Genomic DNA, 16,051 nt, shown 5'->3' with positions numbered 1-16,051 from the left:
TCTCATCATCAGAATAAAGTTTGAATCTTGTGGCTACAATAATACTAAATGCTTCACTACTGTTAAGCTAAATAAATTTTTAGTGTTTAGGTAGAAAGCTATGATATTATGATAGTAGCACAAGTGATAAGTCATTTATTCAGCAAACTGACTCGGTAATGTGCATTATACGACAATATTTACCTAAAGTTAGCTAACATTAGCCACCATAAGCTGCTTCATACTAAAACAGCTATTGTTGTTCAAGAGACGATGTGTTGTTTCAATTAAATATGAACATCCTTGAGTCCACGTCTACTGGGTATGGTACGATCGATTGGTTAATGAAGACCATGTGATGTGATGGGAAAGCTCTAGAACAGCAACCTAATGGACCTTGTGGGTGACATTGGGTTTGTAAAGTGGGACTGAAAGAGGCATTGTCAGTGAGTTCAAGAGTTTGGGTCAAACGTGTTCATTTATCTGCGGACAAGTAAGACCTTTGCTTATTTATATCAAACGTTAACACTGATCCATCATGAGTTTCAGCACAAGGTGTTTGCTCATATGACGGATACAAAGGATGTTGAATGAACTCTTAACTCTCAGGCCTCTGGAGGAAAACGCAGCCCTGTAAACACAACTAGCCGAAGGCAAGCAGTGCAGCCGTGACGACAATGAGCGAGATTGTCCCTGCACAGGAAGAGATGACGTAGACACTGACAGTTTCACATCGCTTTGAAACAAGTTCAGAGACTGAAGAATGGTTCAGGGTGATCTTTGCAGCTGAAATTATCTCTTCAGCAAACTTTCCCTTTCTTCTGCTGTGTGTGGTGTTGTATTCTCACAGTGCAGGGAGCTTCATAAACAAGGTTGTATAATAGTGGTGGTGATGGTGGTGGCAGTGGAAGGGGGGGGCTTTCAGTCTCAGCGGTTAAAAACAAAGAGCAACTCTGTCTGAAAACCCTGGCATTACCCCATTGCTTGTGTAATGTCTTAATTCTGGATATTATGTAAACTGAAGGTGTTTTTCTATGGACTGAAATGTCCCAACAAAATTATATTTTCACAGTTCAGACCCACAGTTTCCGTTGTTCACTCTCTCTTTTAAAAACCTGCTCTCTCGTCTCTTTCTGTCTGAGAAATACATCTCTGTCTTTGATATGCTAACAAGCAGGCAGCGTGGGGAGAGAATCATCCACAGACACCAGTTGACCAGATGTCCACCAGTCGCTCTGCTCTGCGTAATTTCGAATGATTTGATATTCATGGCCCGCTGATTTGAAAACTGCCTCGAGCCAAATGCCTTGTTTTGAACAAATATAAGTTCATATACATTTCTATCTGCTGGCTTTGTTGTTTATGCAGCAATCAGTGTCAATCATTTTGCCTTTGCCAGCTGCCATGATACCACAATACTACAGTACAAGGATTACAGTTAGTTTGACTCTGATAGCACTGTTTTCTATAAATGATAAGACTAGGTAATTACAAAGTGGGCCTTGTTTTGATATGTATGTGTGTAAACATTGTACTGTTAGTAATTCTTGATCACATAGAAAACAGTGAGGTTTGGTTAACCTGTAGGGTTTAAATACAACCTGGATGATTGTCTGATTGCTTGTGTTTCTGGCCCCATTTGACGTATGTTGAACAATGTCACTGTTTTCTTGGATCTCAGCAAATAACTCAGGGAGTGCAATTTTTTTTTTTTTTTTTTACAAATAGAAACAATAACAAAAGATAAAAAGACAAAAATATAATCCAAGGTGAAATTAATTGTAACTATTCTTTAAAGAGCAGTCTCTGGCTTGATTTTTATTAAAAGCTGAACTCAAATTAATGCAAGGGATCAATCTGATTTCCTTTGTTTGCCAGTTCATAGTTACAACATCCAGTGCGCATCTGAATTCTCTGCATGAGGAAAAACCACATGCTGGTTTGGGAGATGTAGACCTTTAAAAAATCCTTTAATTAAATGATTTTTACAACTTTTTCTGGTCTGCACTGATTTGCAAGGTGTGAAACACAGAGACTGAAAATGATAACAAGAATCACACATACAAGCTTCAATAATTTACAGCTGATTAAAGTGAAGAAGCTACTAAAGGTGACTGCTATGAGCTCGATCTGATGTGTGAATGTAACACAGTGCAGCTGTCTGCTTTTCAGGAGGAGCTATGAAACTATTCTGAGCTCAGAAAAGACTCAATGGTGCAGGACAATGGCACAAATATTAATGGTTCCTATCCTAATAACTCTGATGATGTCCTGGCTTTTAACTAGCACCATCATTAAAAATTAAAATTTGTCCAAAACTGTGATTTATGACAAACACTTTTATAATAACATTCCCATTAGCATCCCCATCAGAACATTACCAGCAAAACATCAGCATATTAGCATGCTGACATTAGCATTTAGCACAAAGCACCACTGTAAAATACTGTAAATACTTAGAGAGCAGCCACAGGAAGCTGTAGATTCTTTGTCTTGGTACAATCTTGATCTAAAAACTAGAATAGTCATAAATTCAAAACAGAAACACAAATATGTTTTTAGACTGAACTAACTTAACTTTGACGTATTGAGGAGACCAGAAACACAAAGGCAGTGCATCTGGTTCTGTTCATGCAAAAGGATTATTGTATTGAATTGTAAGAATAGAATATACCGCAGGAGCAGTGTGAGAAGTTTTCAACTGATCCCACTGATCAAAATGTCCAGATTTAACACCTCTCAGGCAGACAGGAGATGAGTCATTAGTCAAAAGATTGTGTGGGGGTGGGGAGGGGGTGTCTTTGTATGATGGGAGTAGAGAGTCTGTCCCCTTCCTTAACCTGCTCTGTCATTCACCGCAGAAGTGTTCACACTACTGTTTATAAAACTGTCAGGCATTTTAATGAGCTGAGCCCTGAATATTTTCAGGGATGATTAGGGCTGCAGGTTACTTTGCCACAGTTCTCTGTGCTGCTACGTTACGTAATTATGTCTGATTTTGTTTTATTTGTCACAATTTCTATTCTGTCCCCCCTGCGTTAGTTGCAAATTTGAGATGCATTTTAATGTAAAGCACTCACTCTGTTCCTCAGATTACAATATGTTGTCAGTGTAGAGCAGTTTAAAGCGCACTAATCAAATTATTCATACATCAGCACCTCTAAAATGTCTATTAACATTGTCTCCTCCTGGGACTAGTCAGCTAATTTCAGCAGGTAAGATAACCAGCGATGTATAAAAGAAGTCCACCGGCTCAGAAACATTGTTCTCATGGGAACATGGCACTCTAAACAGATGTTGTTCTCCTCCAGCGACATAATAAACATAATAAGATAATATATGGCCAATATGGTCAACACTCCACAGGCTGGTGTCCTCTTCAGCCAGAGCAAATAGTGAGCAGATTACTGATCAGAGAGTCAAGCCCTGCTGCTGTAGATGTAAATCCTTTCTCTCAGTACTGTGTTATGATAATACTACAGTTTAAATGTACAAAAACTGTGCATCCTGCGCCACCATTGAAACACAGTGGCCATCGTAGTTCAACCTAAAGGTGCTGGATGGGGCTGAGGTCATGGCTCTCTGCAGCCCAGTCAAAATCTCTCACACCAGACACAGAAAAATATTCTTTACTGACATCGGTGTCTAAGATTTACAGGGATCTATTGGAAGAAATGAAATATAATCACCCAAAACCAATAACTGTTGTGCTTTCACTTGTTTATATATATGTACAGTGGGTCTTCTTCCACAGAGTCCGTCATGTTGTGCCGCCATGTTTCTTCAGTAGATCAGAACGGACAAACCAAATGGCTTTCGACGTTTTTAGCTTGTATATGGAATACATAGAGGATGAAAGGAGAGATTACATGTCAGCTATTATCTATAGTTTTACAGACTACAACAACTAAGTACAGTACAGTATCTAAATTAAGCTAAATAAAGGAACCTCTTCACTTAGACTAATCGATGCGATAGTTGCCGCTGTTATGTCACCTGATAGCCACCGTAGACTTGCCTCTAGTTCTATGATTTTTTTCTCTTACTATAGTTAGCAATTAGCTAGCATGCTAACACTTTCAAATTGGGACTCATTTAAGTGCTGCTCAGCAGGTGTATTCCAACCATATCTCTAACCTGTATCCCAAACCATGAAAAAAATGGCTAATGCTTTATTTTGCATGGTAATTATCTCTTTATAATATACTGATAATTTCTTGGTAGTTTCCTGGAAAAATCTGTGTCATTTAACACTGGAGGGAAGAAGAGGGGCTAGAGGCTGCTTCATTAGTTGTGTTGAGTTTAAAAACAGTGGGTTATTTCCAGAAAAAAATCCTTGAAAGAACTGCTCCATTTAAAGATAAGATAATCATAAATCTTTGATTTATAATTGGAAGCTTGTGTTGAATTGTATGCTAGGAAATTTCATACATGTTCAATTAAGCAATTAATAGGAATTAATTTCTGGGATGTGTGCCAGATGAGCACCATCTCTGTTGTATCTATAAGTAGCACCCAGGAAACTTCCCTGGAAATTACTGGGAAATTATAAGGAATTTTCAGATAATATATATATGAAAATATACATTTGGAAGAGATTGTCCACATACTTTTGACTGTAGAGTCTATATGAATCTACTTGTATTTCATAAATTTGAATTATATGTTTAACTCTTTTAATCTGGAGAGTGTCAGTTCAGAGTGGACAAACTGTATCAAAATGCCTCTATTATAACTAGGATATGACTAGAAGACATAATGTAATGGGTATGAAATAATAGTCCCGATTGCTCTCAGGATTTCTTTCATCTGTGGGTCCTCAGAGTCTGATCCCAGCTGCTCCCCCAGCTGCTAAACTAGATGTTTTTTTTTTTTTGGTTTTTTTTGTGTGTGTGTGTGTGTGTATGTGTGTGTTTTCAAAGTCTTATGATTCCTATATGATGACAACAGAAAGGACCTCTGACCTGTTTCCTGTTATTGATAAGACCAAAGCTGATTATATAAGAGCTGATCATGAAACCTCTCTGTCCTTCAGGAAGCTGCATGGACTATCCCTCATCTCTCTGGGGATACGGAGGAGTGAGGTACAGTTACATAAGAGTGGAAAAAAAAAAAATAATATATATATATATATATATATATATATATATATATATATATATATATATATATATATATATGTACTGTAGCAGCTCTAGCCATCTATGATTATGAGAACAGCGTGTGATGTTCTGCACTCAGATATTTCCACTGTGGACGCTTACACAAGGAGGTGGTGACATTTAACAGGCTGTATTTTAACCCCTTAAGTGGTATAGATAATGGGTGGATGGACCTTTTTGGTGTAAATATATGGTCTAGAGCTGAAGGCAGCATGTAGTTAGCGTAGCTTAGCACAAAGACTGAAAGCAGCTCAGTCCAAAGGTAAAACATGCACCTGCCAACAACTCTAGTACCTTCCAATAAACACATTTAATCTTTTTTGATTAACCTAAATGTAAAAAAAAAAAGAAAAAAAAGAAAGAGGTGTACAAACAACAATTTATCCATTTAGGCCAATGATTGTATTTCTCAAAAGTTGTTTTAAAAATAAATAAGATTTTTTTAAATTTCAGATACAAATTAGTTTAACATGATCACTCCTGACTTTCCCAAAGTATTGCATGAGGGCAAAAATACCAGCAACATATTGTTCACTGCAAATATGTCTTACTGGAGTTACCTTAATTATGGGTTTTGGGCTTCAACATCAAAATCATAATTATGACTGGAAAACTCTGAAAGTTTAATAGAGAAGTACCTGAAAACCAAACACTGATGCTTGATGTCAGCCAAAGTCTGTCATTCAACATAATTATACCTAGATTTTATGGATGTAGTGTTGTTTTGTCCGTGCACAGTATTTCTAACTCTCAAACACAAACAACTAACTTTAAAACTCTAATTATACAACCATCTGTGTTGTAAACATAGGAATCTTTCCCACCTATGCCACCCATCTCATGATATGAGAACACAGCATAATGCACAATAGTTAGACTGAGATTCCCAACATGTTGGACTAATCCTTTAAGAATGTTTGAGTTGCTTTGTTGCTGCAAATTAAATGAACTCAGTCTCTTTGCTTTGTACAGATTTGGTATTCCTCTTAAGGACTGAGTGAATATCAGGCATTAACTTAATCATCCTATCCTGTTATCATCACCCTGTTGCCAAAATAGCTCATGCACAGTGAGTCATTCATCAAGCTCTAAACACTGGTATTCACACTGTTGTTGGGGGAGAAACTGCTCTGCAGAATCACACAGAGATAAAGGACCACTCAGGCCTTTTAATTATTCTTCACAACCATTTGTCATTCCATGTAATACCCAGTCGTTCTGTATAAAAGTAGGTGACTCCCCCGTAGATGGTTTCTTTTGTGGTGACCAGATTGTTTCTCAAGATAGGATTAACGCAAGTGTTTGCACTTGACTGTCTAGAGCTATGACGTTAGGTTTGGTTGTGGGTCCACCACTAATTCATGATAATATATATATATATATATATATATATATAAAATGTGAAGTCTGACAGCTGTAATGCGATCACTGATTTGCTTCCACGTCATTGAAGCACTGAGTCACTCCACTACTCCTGCTACAGTTGCTGTACATGCATCTATCAGGACTGGTTCAGCAACCAAATATTCCTCTCTATAAATGGATTTTTAAAAACAGACAGGTGGCACTGATTTACCCACTGCAATATGGTCATGCAGGCTTTTTATTCCTCAAGAGTAAAATCACTGGCTAGGATAAATTCACAGTTTAAAATGCAGCTGTGACTATAACCTCTCACTGTGCATTGTAAAGATTGTGTCCTACGCATGCTCTGACCTTGCTGCGTGAATAGCAAACCATGATAGCAGCCCACCATTCATCACTGTCAAAGCATGGACTGCTCCAGCCACATCCAGGTAATCTATTTGTCCCGGAAACGATGGTGTAATTTGTTCCAGGTTTATTGCAACCCCAGCAAAACAGCCACGGTTTACGCTGCAGCTTATGCATATGTGGTGTTTCCTGGCAGTGGTGGTTCAACCATATGTAGCCTTTCTGTATCTCTGATTCACACTGTGGTCTTCCCTTCCAGTTCTCTATTGAATGACTGTATAATGAACGTGTTTGGGTGTTATATGCTGCATTTTAAATGGGTGCAAAATGTTAAAGTAATGCTGCTGCTGTCATAGCACCAACAATGCGTGACAAGATTCAAATTTGTTTTGGTCATTTCACACATTTAATAACATGTAGCTCTGCAGAAAGCTTTTTGTGTGCTGGCATCCCAGTCCTCTATATTCTTGGACTTTATTATGACTTCCTGGTTCTCACTCTCATCATCATCCTGTAGTTTTCCACTTAGATAACATTATGTAACTTTGTGATTTGCTGAAGGATGAGGTTGGTGGATCAGTTTGAAGCCTTTTTCATGTTGTACATCACTAAAACTGCATGTTGTTGTGGTGTTTTCTTTAGCTGTAAGCTGTGAGTTATAGATCTGGATTATGATGTTATTTATTTAACTTGAATAAACTGTAATGTGAGAGACTGCGATAGAAATCAGAGCACTGAGAGGTTGCAATCAGATCACAAGAGCGAATACCAATGTGTGCTCTTAATGGATCTTTGTGTGTGTGCTGGGTCAGCTGTGCATTAGAAGAACATTTCCTTATGTAACGACCTCCCTAGCCCACAGAAATAGTCAGCACAAGCTTCAGCAGCTTAATGGCTTAAAAGAGAGTGGGAGGGAGTGAGGGAATAAAGTTTAAACAAAGACTGAAAGTTTGAGATTGTGCCGGTTTCTGGGTCAAATCAGAAACAAAGTGTTTAATAGCAAGTTTGAATTACAGCATAAATCCCACATGTGGCAGGATGCAAAGATTCAGGTGAGCTCAGATGTCCAGGCTGGACACAGATGGGCATTACAGAGATGTAAAAGATACTGCACCGTGAACATCCATCAATCCTCAAGAGTCCCATCTCTGGACATGTTTGGGGAAACAAGCAAATCAATCAGTGTCAATTAGAGCTTTGTTCAAAGTAAACCACATCCTGGGAGTCAGACGCTCATTCTGCACTTAACAGCAGGCAACACAATTACTCTGCAAAACCCACTAAAGTGCTCAGGGTCTGAGAGGATGAACTGGTGCATATAAAAGGCTCTTACTGTCTTTTATCTATACCACTCTCAGGTACCCTCCTGAGAAGAGACTTTCACCGAGCATGAAGAGAGGAAAGCTAAACTGGAAGCCCTCTGTTTCATGTCTTTCATGTTCCTGTCAGACACCACAGTTCGGGATGCCATTCTACATAAGTACACTGATCTTCAAAGACCCCTGTTTCGGCTCCCCACCACTGTTCATGCTCTCATTTTGATACCTCTCTGCTGAGGCTGGCACAGCGAGAGCTATAACAGTCCTCATTGATTTGTGGAGGAGAGGTTGCACAGTCACTTCCTCTCCAGCTGTCTTCCATAAAGGTGAGAATGTTGCACTTTAACAGCTGAGTCTGAATTAGGCTCTGAGATGTGGGAGCATAATCACATTTGACTCGCAGTGTGTGAATTAGAGAAGCAGGTTGTGGATCCTTTCTCCCACATCACATCATTGCGATGCTATATTTGAGACTTCATTTGCATACACACAACACAACTCTTGCATCAGTGTTAAACCTCAAGGAAATGAACATCTAGACAAAGACAAAAAGAGCTCCCAGCTTCCAGATCACATGCCAGGTACAGACATATGTTGTTTAATTCTTCATTGTATATTTTATCATAATGTAAAAATGATGGAATAAATTGCTGGTGACAGTGAATATTGATTGACAATACAAATTATTTAAACGAATGTTACTATAGCAAACATTAAATGCATTTTATGATTCCTTAAGGGTGATGTGTACAATACAAAGCATGTTTCATACACAGGCAATCCAGAACAAACACTGAAGAAAAATCCAGCATTTGAGGGCATTAACAAAAAAATCACAAATACTTCCTCTTAAGCACTGGGACCTGATTTTAATCTGTTTTGGGGTCAAAGTGGAGATTTCAAAGCTGTTTCATCATGAATCATCGGTTTGATTAAATACAATGTTCCCTTTTAATTACTGGATTCTTTATGTTTGTGTTTATTCTCTATTCATTTCATGTTTTGTTTTTTTGTTACTTTTTAATCCAAATGCTGCTGAATATGGAATTTCTTACATTTTTTATAAAAGCTACAGCATCACTCTGTGTGAAAGCGGGTGTTAATGTCTGTGATCTCATATATTGCATCCATGCTCTGGGCTTTTGTGCTCTCGCTCTTTGTGGTCCCAGGCATGGGCAGTTTCTGTGGCAACATGATTTTGAAAATAGCTCCCCTCTCCAACGGCCCACTGCTGTCGCAAGTCTTTGCCGGCTGCAGCCCACTTCTGATGCATGACTCATTCATTGCTCATTATCATCCCACTCTCATTTCATCCTACCCAGGCTCCCCCTGCTTGGATATCTGATGGAGATGGTTGTGTGGAGGCAGAGGGGTGGGGGGAGGGCGGGGTGGCAGTTACTATAAAGCTGATGCATCCGTGGTGCGATTGGCTGGTGGTATCCATTTAATCTGCCGTGACTGCTACAGGGTCCGCCCCTGCACTCCTCCCCCTCGCTCTGACCGCCCTGACAGCATCCGTACACAACACTGTGCTGTCTCTGTTCCAGCGAGAATATCAGCTCCGCACAGGGAGGAGAGGATTAGTGCAGCCACTCAGCTCATCTGCATACACGTTCCCAGAGAACCACATGAGCATCCAGGGCTGCACCTCTTTTGTATAAAACCTGGCAGTCCTATCACAGGGGCTGCACTTAATCTACTGTCACTGCTGTGAGAGGATTTAATAAGGACCACTGTTTTTTTTTCTTGTGGACTCTTAAATGATTTCCAGACTCTTTTTTTCTAATTTAAATTTGTTGTCTCTGTTAAACTGGGACGATGCAAGAAATGTTGTTTGACACAGACCTGCTCTGAGCATCAAGGAGTTTTTACTTCATTCTTTTGTACTTTTCTACTGGGTTTTTCCTTCATCTGGTCTGGGAAACAGCAGCACCAGAATGCCATCTAGAGAGTCCTACAAGGTTCACAAGGATGACAAGTCCCTGGTGCAAAAGACCAAGCGAGAGGCCAATCAGGAGGATATTCTGGCGGCTGCTCTGGGGATGAGGATGGGGCCACAGAAACCTCCAGCTACTTTCTGGCAGCCACTTAAACTATTCGCCTATTCACAGCTCACCTCACTGGTGCGCAGAGCCACACTGAAGGAGAGCGACCGGGCACCCAGATCTGAGAAAGTCCACAACTTCAAGGTGAGACTCAATCAACTTAAGGAACTCTTGTAAGCTGTTGCATCTCTGAAATGTTTCTTTTAATGTCACCATGTGTGGCCAGTGGGCGGCTTCTCATGCTTCTCTTGTGCAAGCTGAAAGCAGGGGAGAAGGGGGGTATTAGTGGGTGGGAGAGAGGATAAATAACAGAGCTGTTTTGGTCTGTCCAGTGAGCTTTTATCAAAAGAAAATCTGTTGGGTGGTCTGTGGACCACTGCTGTTAGTTTGAGCACCAGATGGACAGATTAGGCCGATGGAGAGGGGAAACAGTGGAGGAGTGTATCCCTATTTGGCTCAGGCTCACTCTCCTAGTTTGGCTGGTTAATGGGATGGCAAGCAGGGGGTGAAATATTACCTTCAAGGCTTACAAACTGCTGATGCTCTGCTGCTTTGTTCCCCTGTTTTTGCTGAATGTTACGTTTCAGAGTGTTGTTCCTGAGTTTAAAGCTCCCACCAGCAAGGAGGAGAGGAGAGTTTGTGTAAATTCATAGTAAAGATAATGTTTTTAAGTGTTAATGTACCAACAGTACAATAACATCTTGGCGCTGAAATCAATCTTGTGGTAAAACACCCTGACAATTAAACATGTTGAAGTTTATCTTCTTCCTAATGGTGAAGCTTGAGACGAAAAATATGTTCCAAATGGTTTTGTCTTTCTTGTTTGAATTATAAAATTAGCTGGGGATTGTTGCTAATTAGTTAAAGCAATGCTTCAGTTTGACTTCATGCCCCATCCTCTTAAAGTAAATGCAGTGATCAGCCACATTTTTTTTTTTTTTTTTTTTTTTTTACTTATGAACAGGCATGACACAGTCAGAGAACACAAAGAGTACTTGATGATACGTGATCATACAAAGTGTTAAATTATAATCCTTAGATTCTGTAAATGTGAAAAGAGATGACACATGACATCACTCCAGGTGATCAGGATATCATTACTGATGTCTAAGGACTTTTCAGGTGACCATCAGTAAATATTTTAAACACAGTGATCACATTCACAGTGGTATATACACCAGAAACTAGCAATTCTATACAAAATGCCTTGCCTGTCTGTGTCTGCTATTGACTTAATGCAGAGGAACAGGGAGAGTTGTGGCTTGCTCTTGTTCCCAGAGGCCTCCCTGATTGGCTGAGCTGTTGTTACCTGGTGGAGAGTGGGAGATGGGGTCGGGGGGGTCCTTTCCTTCATGAGCATGGTGGCCTTCCACTGTTTCCATAGCAAATTTCCCAGACAACCTGCACAAGTGTCAAATCCTACTGCTCCCCCTGCTTGGAGTCACCATTGCACCCACCTCAGTATTGTCAGTTTGAGGGTCTTTTTGAACAACAGTCCTCCTCCACACACACAGATAATCCTCCTCCCCTGCCTCATTTCAGATGGCAGCACCTACGGGTCTTCTGGCCTGCTAAGGAAGAGTATGGAGTGTCTGTGGAGTAAATGGCTGCAACCACCTGCTGTTCTCTGTCTATTCTGTCATTGCTCCTCATCACTAATATCTGTCACTGTCCTCCCTCTCTGTTGTAGGTCCATACCTTTCGAGGGCCTCACTGGTGTGAACACTGTGCCAGCTTCATGTGGGGACTGATGGCCCAGGGGGTCAAATGTGCAGGTACATCTTGTTCTCAGGCTACATCTTGTTCTTATATAAGACACTTTATACACAGCCTTATATAAACTGCTTGATCACGTCACAGCACTCTCTTGCTACATTCATGGTGAACAAAGTGAGCATTATTGAATATAGGTTAGTTGGTTTTCAGTGCATCTGGAGCCAGATTTAATCAGTTTTAATCTAAAATCCCAACAGTAGTTTGTGGATTATGGGTTGTATAACAGAGTGACATGATGGCTCTATAGCTGTGACATAACTAGTATATTACACTATGTTTAAGTCTTATTGCTGACCTACTTTTTTCTTCACTGGGTTTGTGAATATAGTCAGTTCAAACACGCAAGAGTGAGCATTGAGCACTGTCTACAGTGACAGATTATTTCAAAAATCTGACAGTAGCTCATTATTTTTCCAGCAAATAATGGTGAGATTTTTTTCAGCTAATGGCTGAGGATTCCCTCACATCCTCTTGTCATTTATTCCAGTACCAAGGGCCATATACTTCCGTGATTTTAGTGGGTAAACATCAGGTGCAGTATAAACCAGAAAACAGACACAGTATATTCTTATGCATGTGAAAAAAAACAATGTATTTTTAAGATTAGATCTGTACTTTGATGAATGAGTTAATATGAGTCCAATATGAATCCATAATGTGAACACATTTTTTTTAAATCAATTACTCCCTGTAAGATTTTTCAGTTTTTATAAATATTTCTGTACTAATATATAATATTTCTTTACTTTGTGTGATTGATTTAACACACATTCAGTCCTATTACCATCATGTTATATTTTCCCCTCTGCTTGATGAGATTTCTATTTCACTGAAGCTGTTGCAGGAATTCTTCTCCCATCCCAGAACAGTGCTATAATACAGTCTGATCTGTGTCTTTGATGTTTTATTGATGAAACAAAGTGTGTCACATAAATCTGCAGAGCTCTGATATTACTTATTAATGTTTCGATTTTGAAAGCTGACAACAATCGTAATATAGGCACATATGTTTGAAGTCGATCTTTATTGACTCATATATCACCATTCCTCCAGACTCGAACACAGCTACCAGAATCTAGGGCAGCAAAGTCTCACATGATGCTCGAATTTGCATACCAAAAAATGTTCTCCCACCCCCTTTTTCTTTTTGTACGTGTGAACTGTTTTTGGCCGAGTGCCAGGAAGCCAGCCTCTGCTTGTGCTTGTTGTGCCACATTTCCTCATCAGAGTACGCCCCCCAGCCTCATCCCATCATGCCCATGAAGGAAAACAAAGCTGGCATGTCTCTTTAATGAGGAGCAGGGCTCGGAGCATGGGGAAGGAGCTCTGTTTCCATACACATTAAAATTCACCGGCTTCAACCAAAGAGCTGGGTCACGCAGCTCAACCCCTATTTAAACTTAAATACTTGGTGGAAAAACCAAAACATCTAACAAATACAAGTGGTGCTTTTTGTTTTCCAGGCAGAGAGAGGCCGGTTTCAACTGGTAACTCTGCTGGTTAGGCACAGTGATAATGTGCTGATTAGAAATTAGCAACCAGCCACAATTAAACCTCTTCTCAGAGCCCTTTAGCCAAAACTGAGCTGGCAGCTTCCTCTCCATAGCAACACAGACAGAGCTGACGGTGCAGTAAAGCAGCATCCCCTGTCTCCTGGTTCCTGGTGTCCCTTGGGTCCCTGCCTCACCCTCACCCGCTCCACCTGGGACCCAGGACCATCAATGTGATCACATGGACACCACGAGCTCAGCAGGCTTGTGTCTGATGACAGGATCTCCTCTATTATACTGCCTGTCTCATATCCTTAAGAGAATCATCTCTTAAGGTAATTACATTTCTGCATCAATGCATATAAATGCAGGCTGTGTGAATTTCTCCAGGGACCCATATTAATCAAAATATTGTCTGAGGTCCAGTGGCAGAGGGAGATTTTTATTTAAAATTAAAAAGTAGCGATTCTTCTGAGGGATCAAAATTATATATTTTTTGTTTTTTGGAATCAAAAAGCTCATGGCATTTATCAAAAAAAAAAAAAAAAACCCTTTCAGAACTTGGAGACAGCTCAAAAGATCTAAGAGCTTTGAAGAGCTGCCCCATTTTAGTCTGGGAAACTAGGTCTAGTGTAGCCTGCAGCGCCTCAATTGCTGCTTCCACAGCCATTGTGTGTGAGCTTGGATCTGGAAAAGAATAGAGTGCGCAGCGGTGCCGGACTGTCCCTCCTCCAGGCCACAGCGTTTTCAATCTTCCCTCTAATTCCCTCCATGTATCTCTGTTAACAAAGCAGAGCTGCAGTCTCTCTGTGCATCTGTTCTCCACGGGCTCCTCTGTTCCCGACAAGGTGAATCCTGCCCTGAAACAGCTGTGCCTCTGCCCTGTCCACTGTTACTGAAGATAACACACAGTGTGGCATACTTACACTGACATCATGACTAATGTGCTATTTAAACATCTAATGAGATGAATTTTATGTCTGAAAAGAAGATTTTAAAAAAAGAAAAAAAGGATGAGAAAGTGTCAAAAAACAGATTTTTTTTCATATGGGTAGAAAGAAATCACATTCTTTTTTCCTTGTTATTTAAATTAGAAAAAAATTAAGATTAAGTCTTGCCATCAAGTTATTCATTGTTTTATTTTACAGTTTTTGATGTTTGTGATAAATAGATGGCCGTGTAGAGGTGATTTTGGATCTATCCAGTGCTCAAGGTGACTCCAATGCCATGTGTGGTAGTGAGAGAGGAGCTCTCCAGTGGTCTCGTGACATTTAGGTGACAAATATTGATCAAGGGAATTAACACTCCTCTGCAAGCCAAAACACACACAAAGCCATCCGACCTAATCAAAATTAACCTGGCATTGAATGTGAATGTGTGTAAGAGTCATCAGTTCAGAGACAAAACAAATGAACCATGGGAAATCATTCAGTTGACTTTGTTTTATGGTTGACAAATTTTATGGTGTAAATAAAAATTCTACTACACCACTCTTCCTTCTATTATGACTGGCTTTTAAGCTGCAGAATTTTACAAACTAAACCTGCTGTATCTCTTTTGTAGATTGTGGTTTGAACGTCCCACAACAATGCTCGTCTCTGGTGCCCAATGACTGCAAACCAGACCTGAGACACATCCGTAAAGTCTACAGCTGTGACCTCACGACCCTGGTAAAAGCTTACAATACAGCGCGACCCATGGTGGTGGACATGTGCATACGAGAGATTGAATCCAGAGGTCAGTGTAGGACGTGTGTGGTGTGTGTGTATGTGTGTCCATGTGTGTAGCTCAGAATAAGAATAATATTCCCTAAAATGTGAATGTAATAAATGCAGTTCAGTTTAAATACTACCTGAATTAATTTTAAGCCAGAACAGCTTTAAAACTAGACTGATTTGCTGACGGTAAAGAACAGCCATAATGATTTGAATTTAATACCTTAAGTATTATGATGATCTGACATAGGTCTGATTGACCAGGTCAGGTTCTATTGATTATCCATAGTCTGAATATTCAAATTTAAGATTTTTATTCTGAACTGTCAGAATTTACCTAATCCATTTTTTTTTTTTTTTTTACCTCACTTCAATTTTAGATCCAAAAAATGAAAAATTCAACATGAGCAACATGGAAATCAGATAGTTGAATTAACTGATGTGTAATGTGTAAAACCCACAATATGATACTTAATGTCCTGGTTTTTGAATTACAAAACTTTAAATGAGATTCTGGACATTTTACAGGTTTTCAAAGTAAAGTGTTTCAAAGGTAAAAATCAGTAGTATTTAAATTTTAATTATATGCATTCAATTTTGAACCCTCTTTGCTTCGTTAAGACATTTAGTAATTATTCTAGGAAAACCTATTGAGCTCATGTCCTCTCAGGTCAGGGAAAAAGAGTTATTCTGCAAATTATGTATTTTTAGAAAATGTAATTTAAATTTGATTATGTCAACAGCATTGCTGCATTGTTTAGCTGATATCATGCAAAAGAAAAAAAGTCTTTCAAAACAGCCCTTTTAAAATGCCACTTGAAATTAAGCTTATGGATCTTGTTTTACTGTATT

The 16,051-nt window shown here is 39.5% G+C and overlaps 1 protein-coding gene across 1 annotated transcript; it reads left to right on the top strand.

The window, feature by feature from the left end:
- The first annotated feature begins 9,621 nt into the window (after nt 1-9,621).
- On the top strand, nt 9,622-12,124 carry LOC108889444 (N-chimaerin-like). The gene is made up of 2 exons (XM_018685883.2): nt 9,622-10,362; nt 11,909-12,124. The coding sequence occupies exons 1-2, from the start codon at nt 10,111-10,113 to the stop codon at nt 12,056-12,058; spliced, it is 402 nt and encodes a 133-aa protein (XP_018541399.2). The 5' UTR covers nt 9,622-10,110; the 3' UTR covers nt 12,059-12,124.
- Nucleotides 12,125-16,051: the final 3,927 nt, after the last annotated feature.

This window comes from Lates calcarifer, unplaced genomic scaffold (assembly GCF_001640805.2).
Source record: "Lates calcarifer isolate ASB-BC8 unplaced genomic scaffold, TLL_Latcal_v3 _unitig_1559_quiver_2853, whole genome shotgun sequence".
In the NCBI taxonomy this organism is placed as follows: Eukaryota; Metazoa; Chordata; class Actinopteri; family Centropomidae; genus Lates; species Lates calcarifer.
Note: the sequence above shows the minus strand (reverse complement) of the source record. Positions and strands in the feature narration are given on the sequence as shown.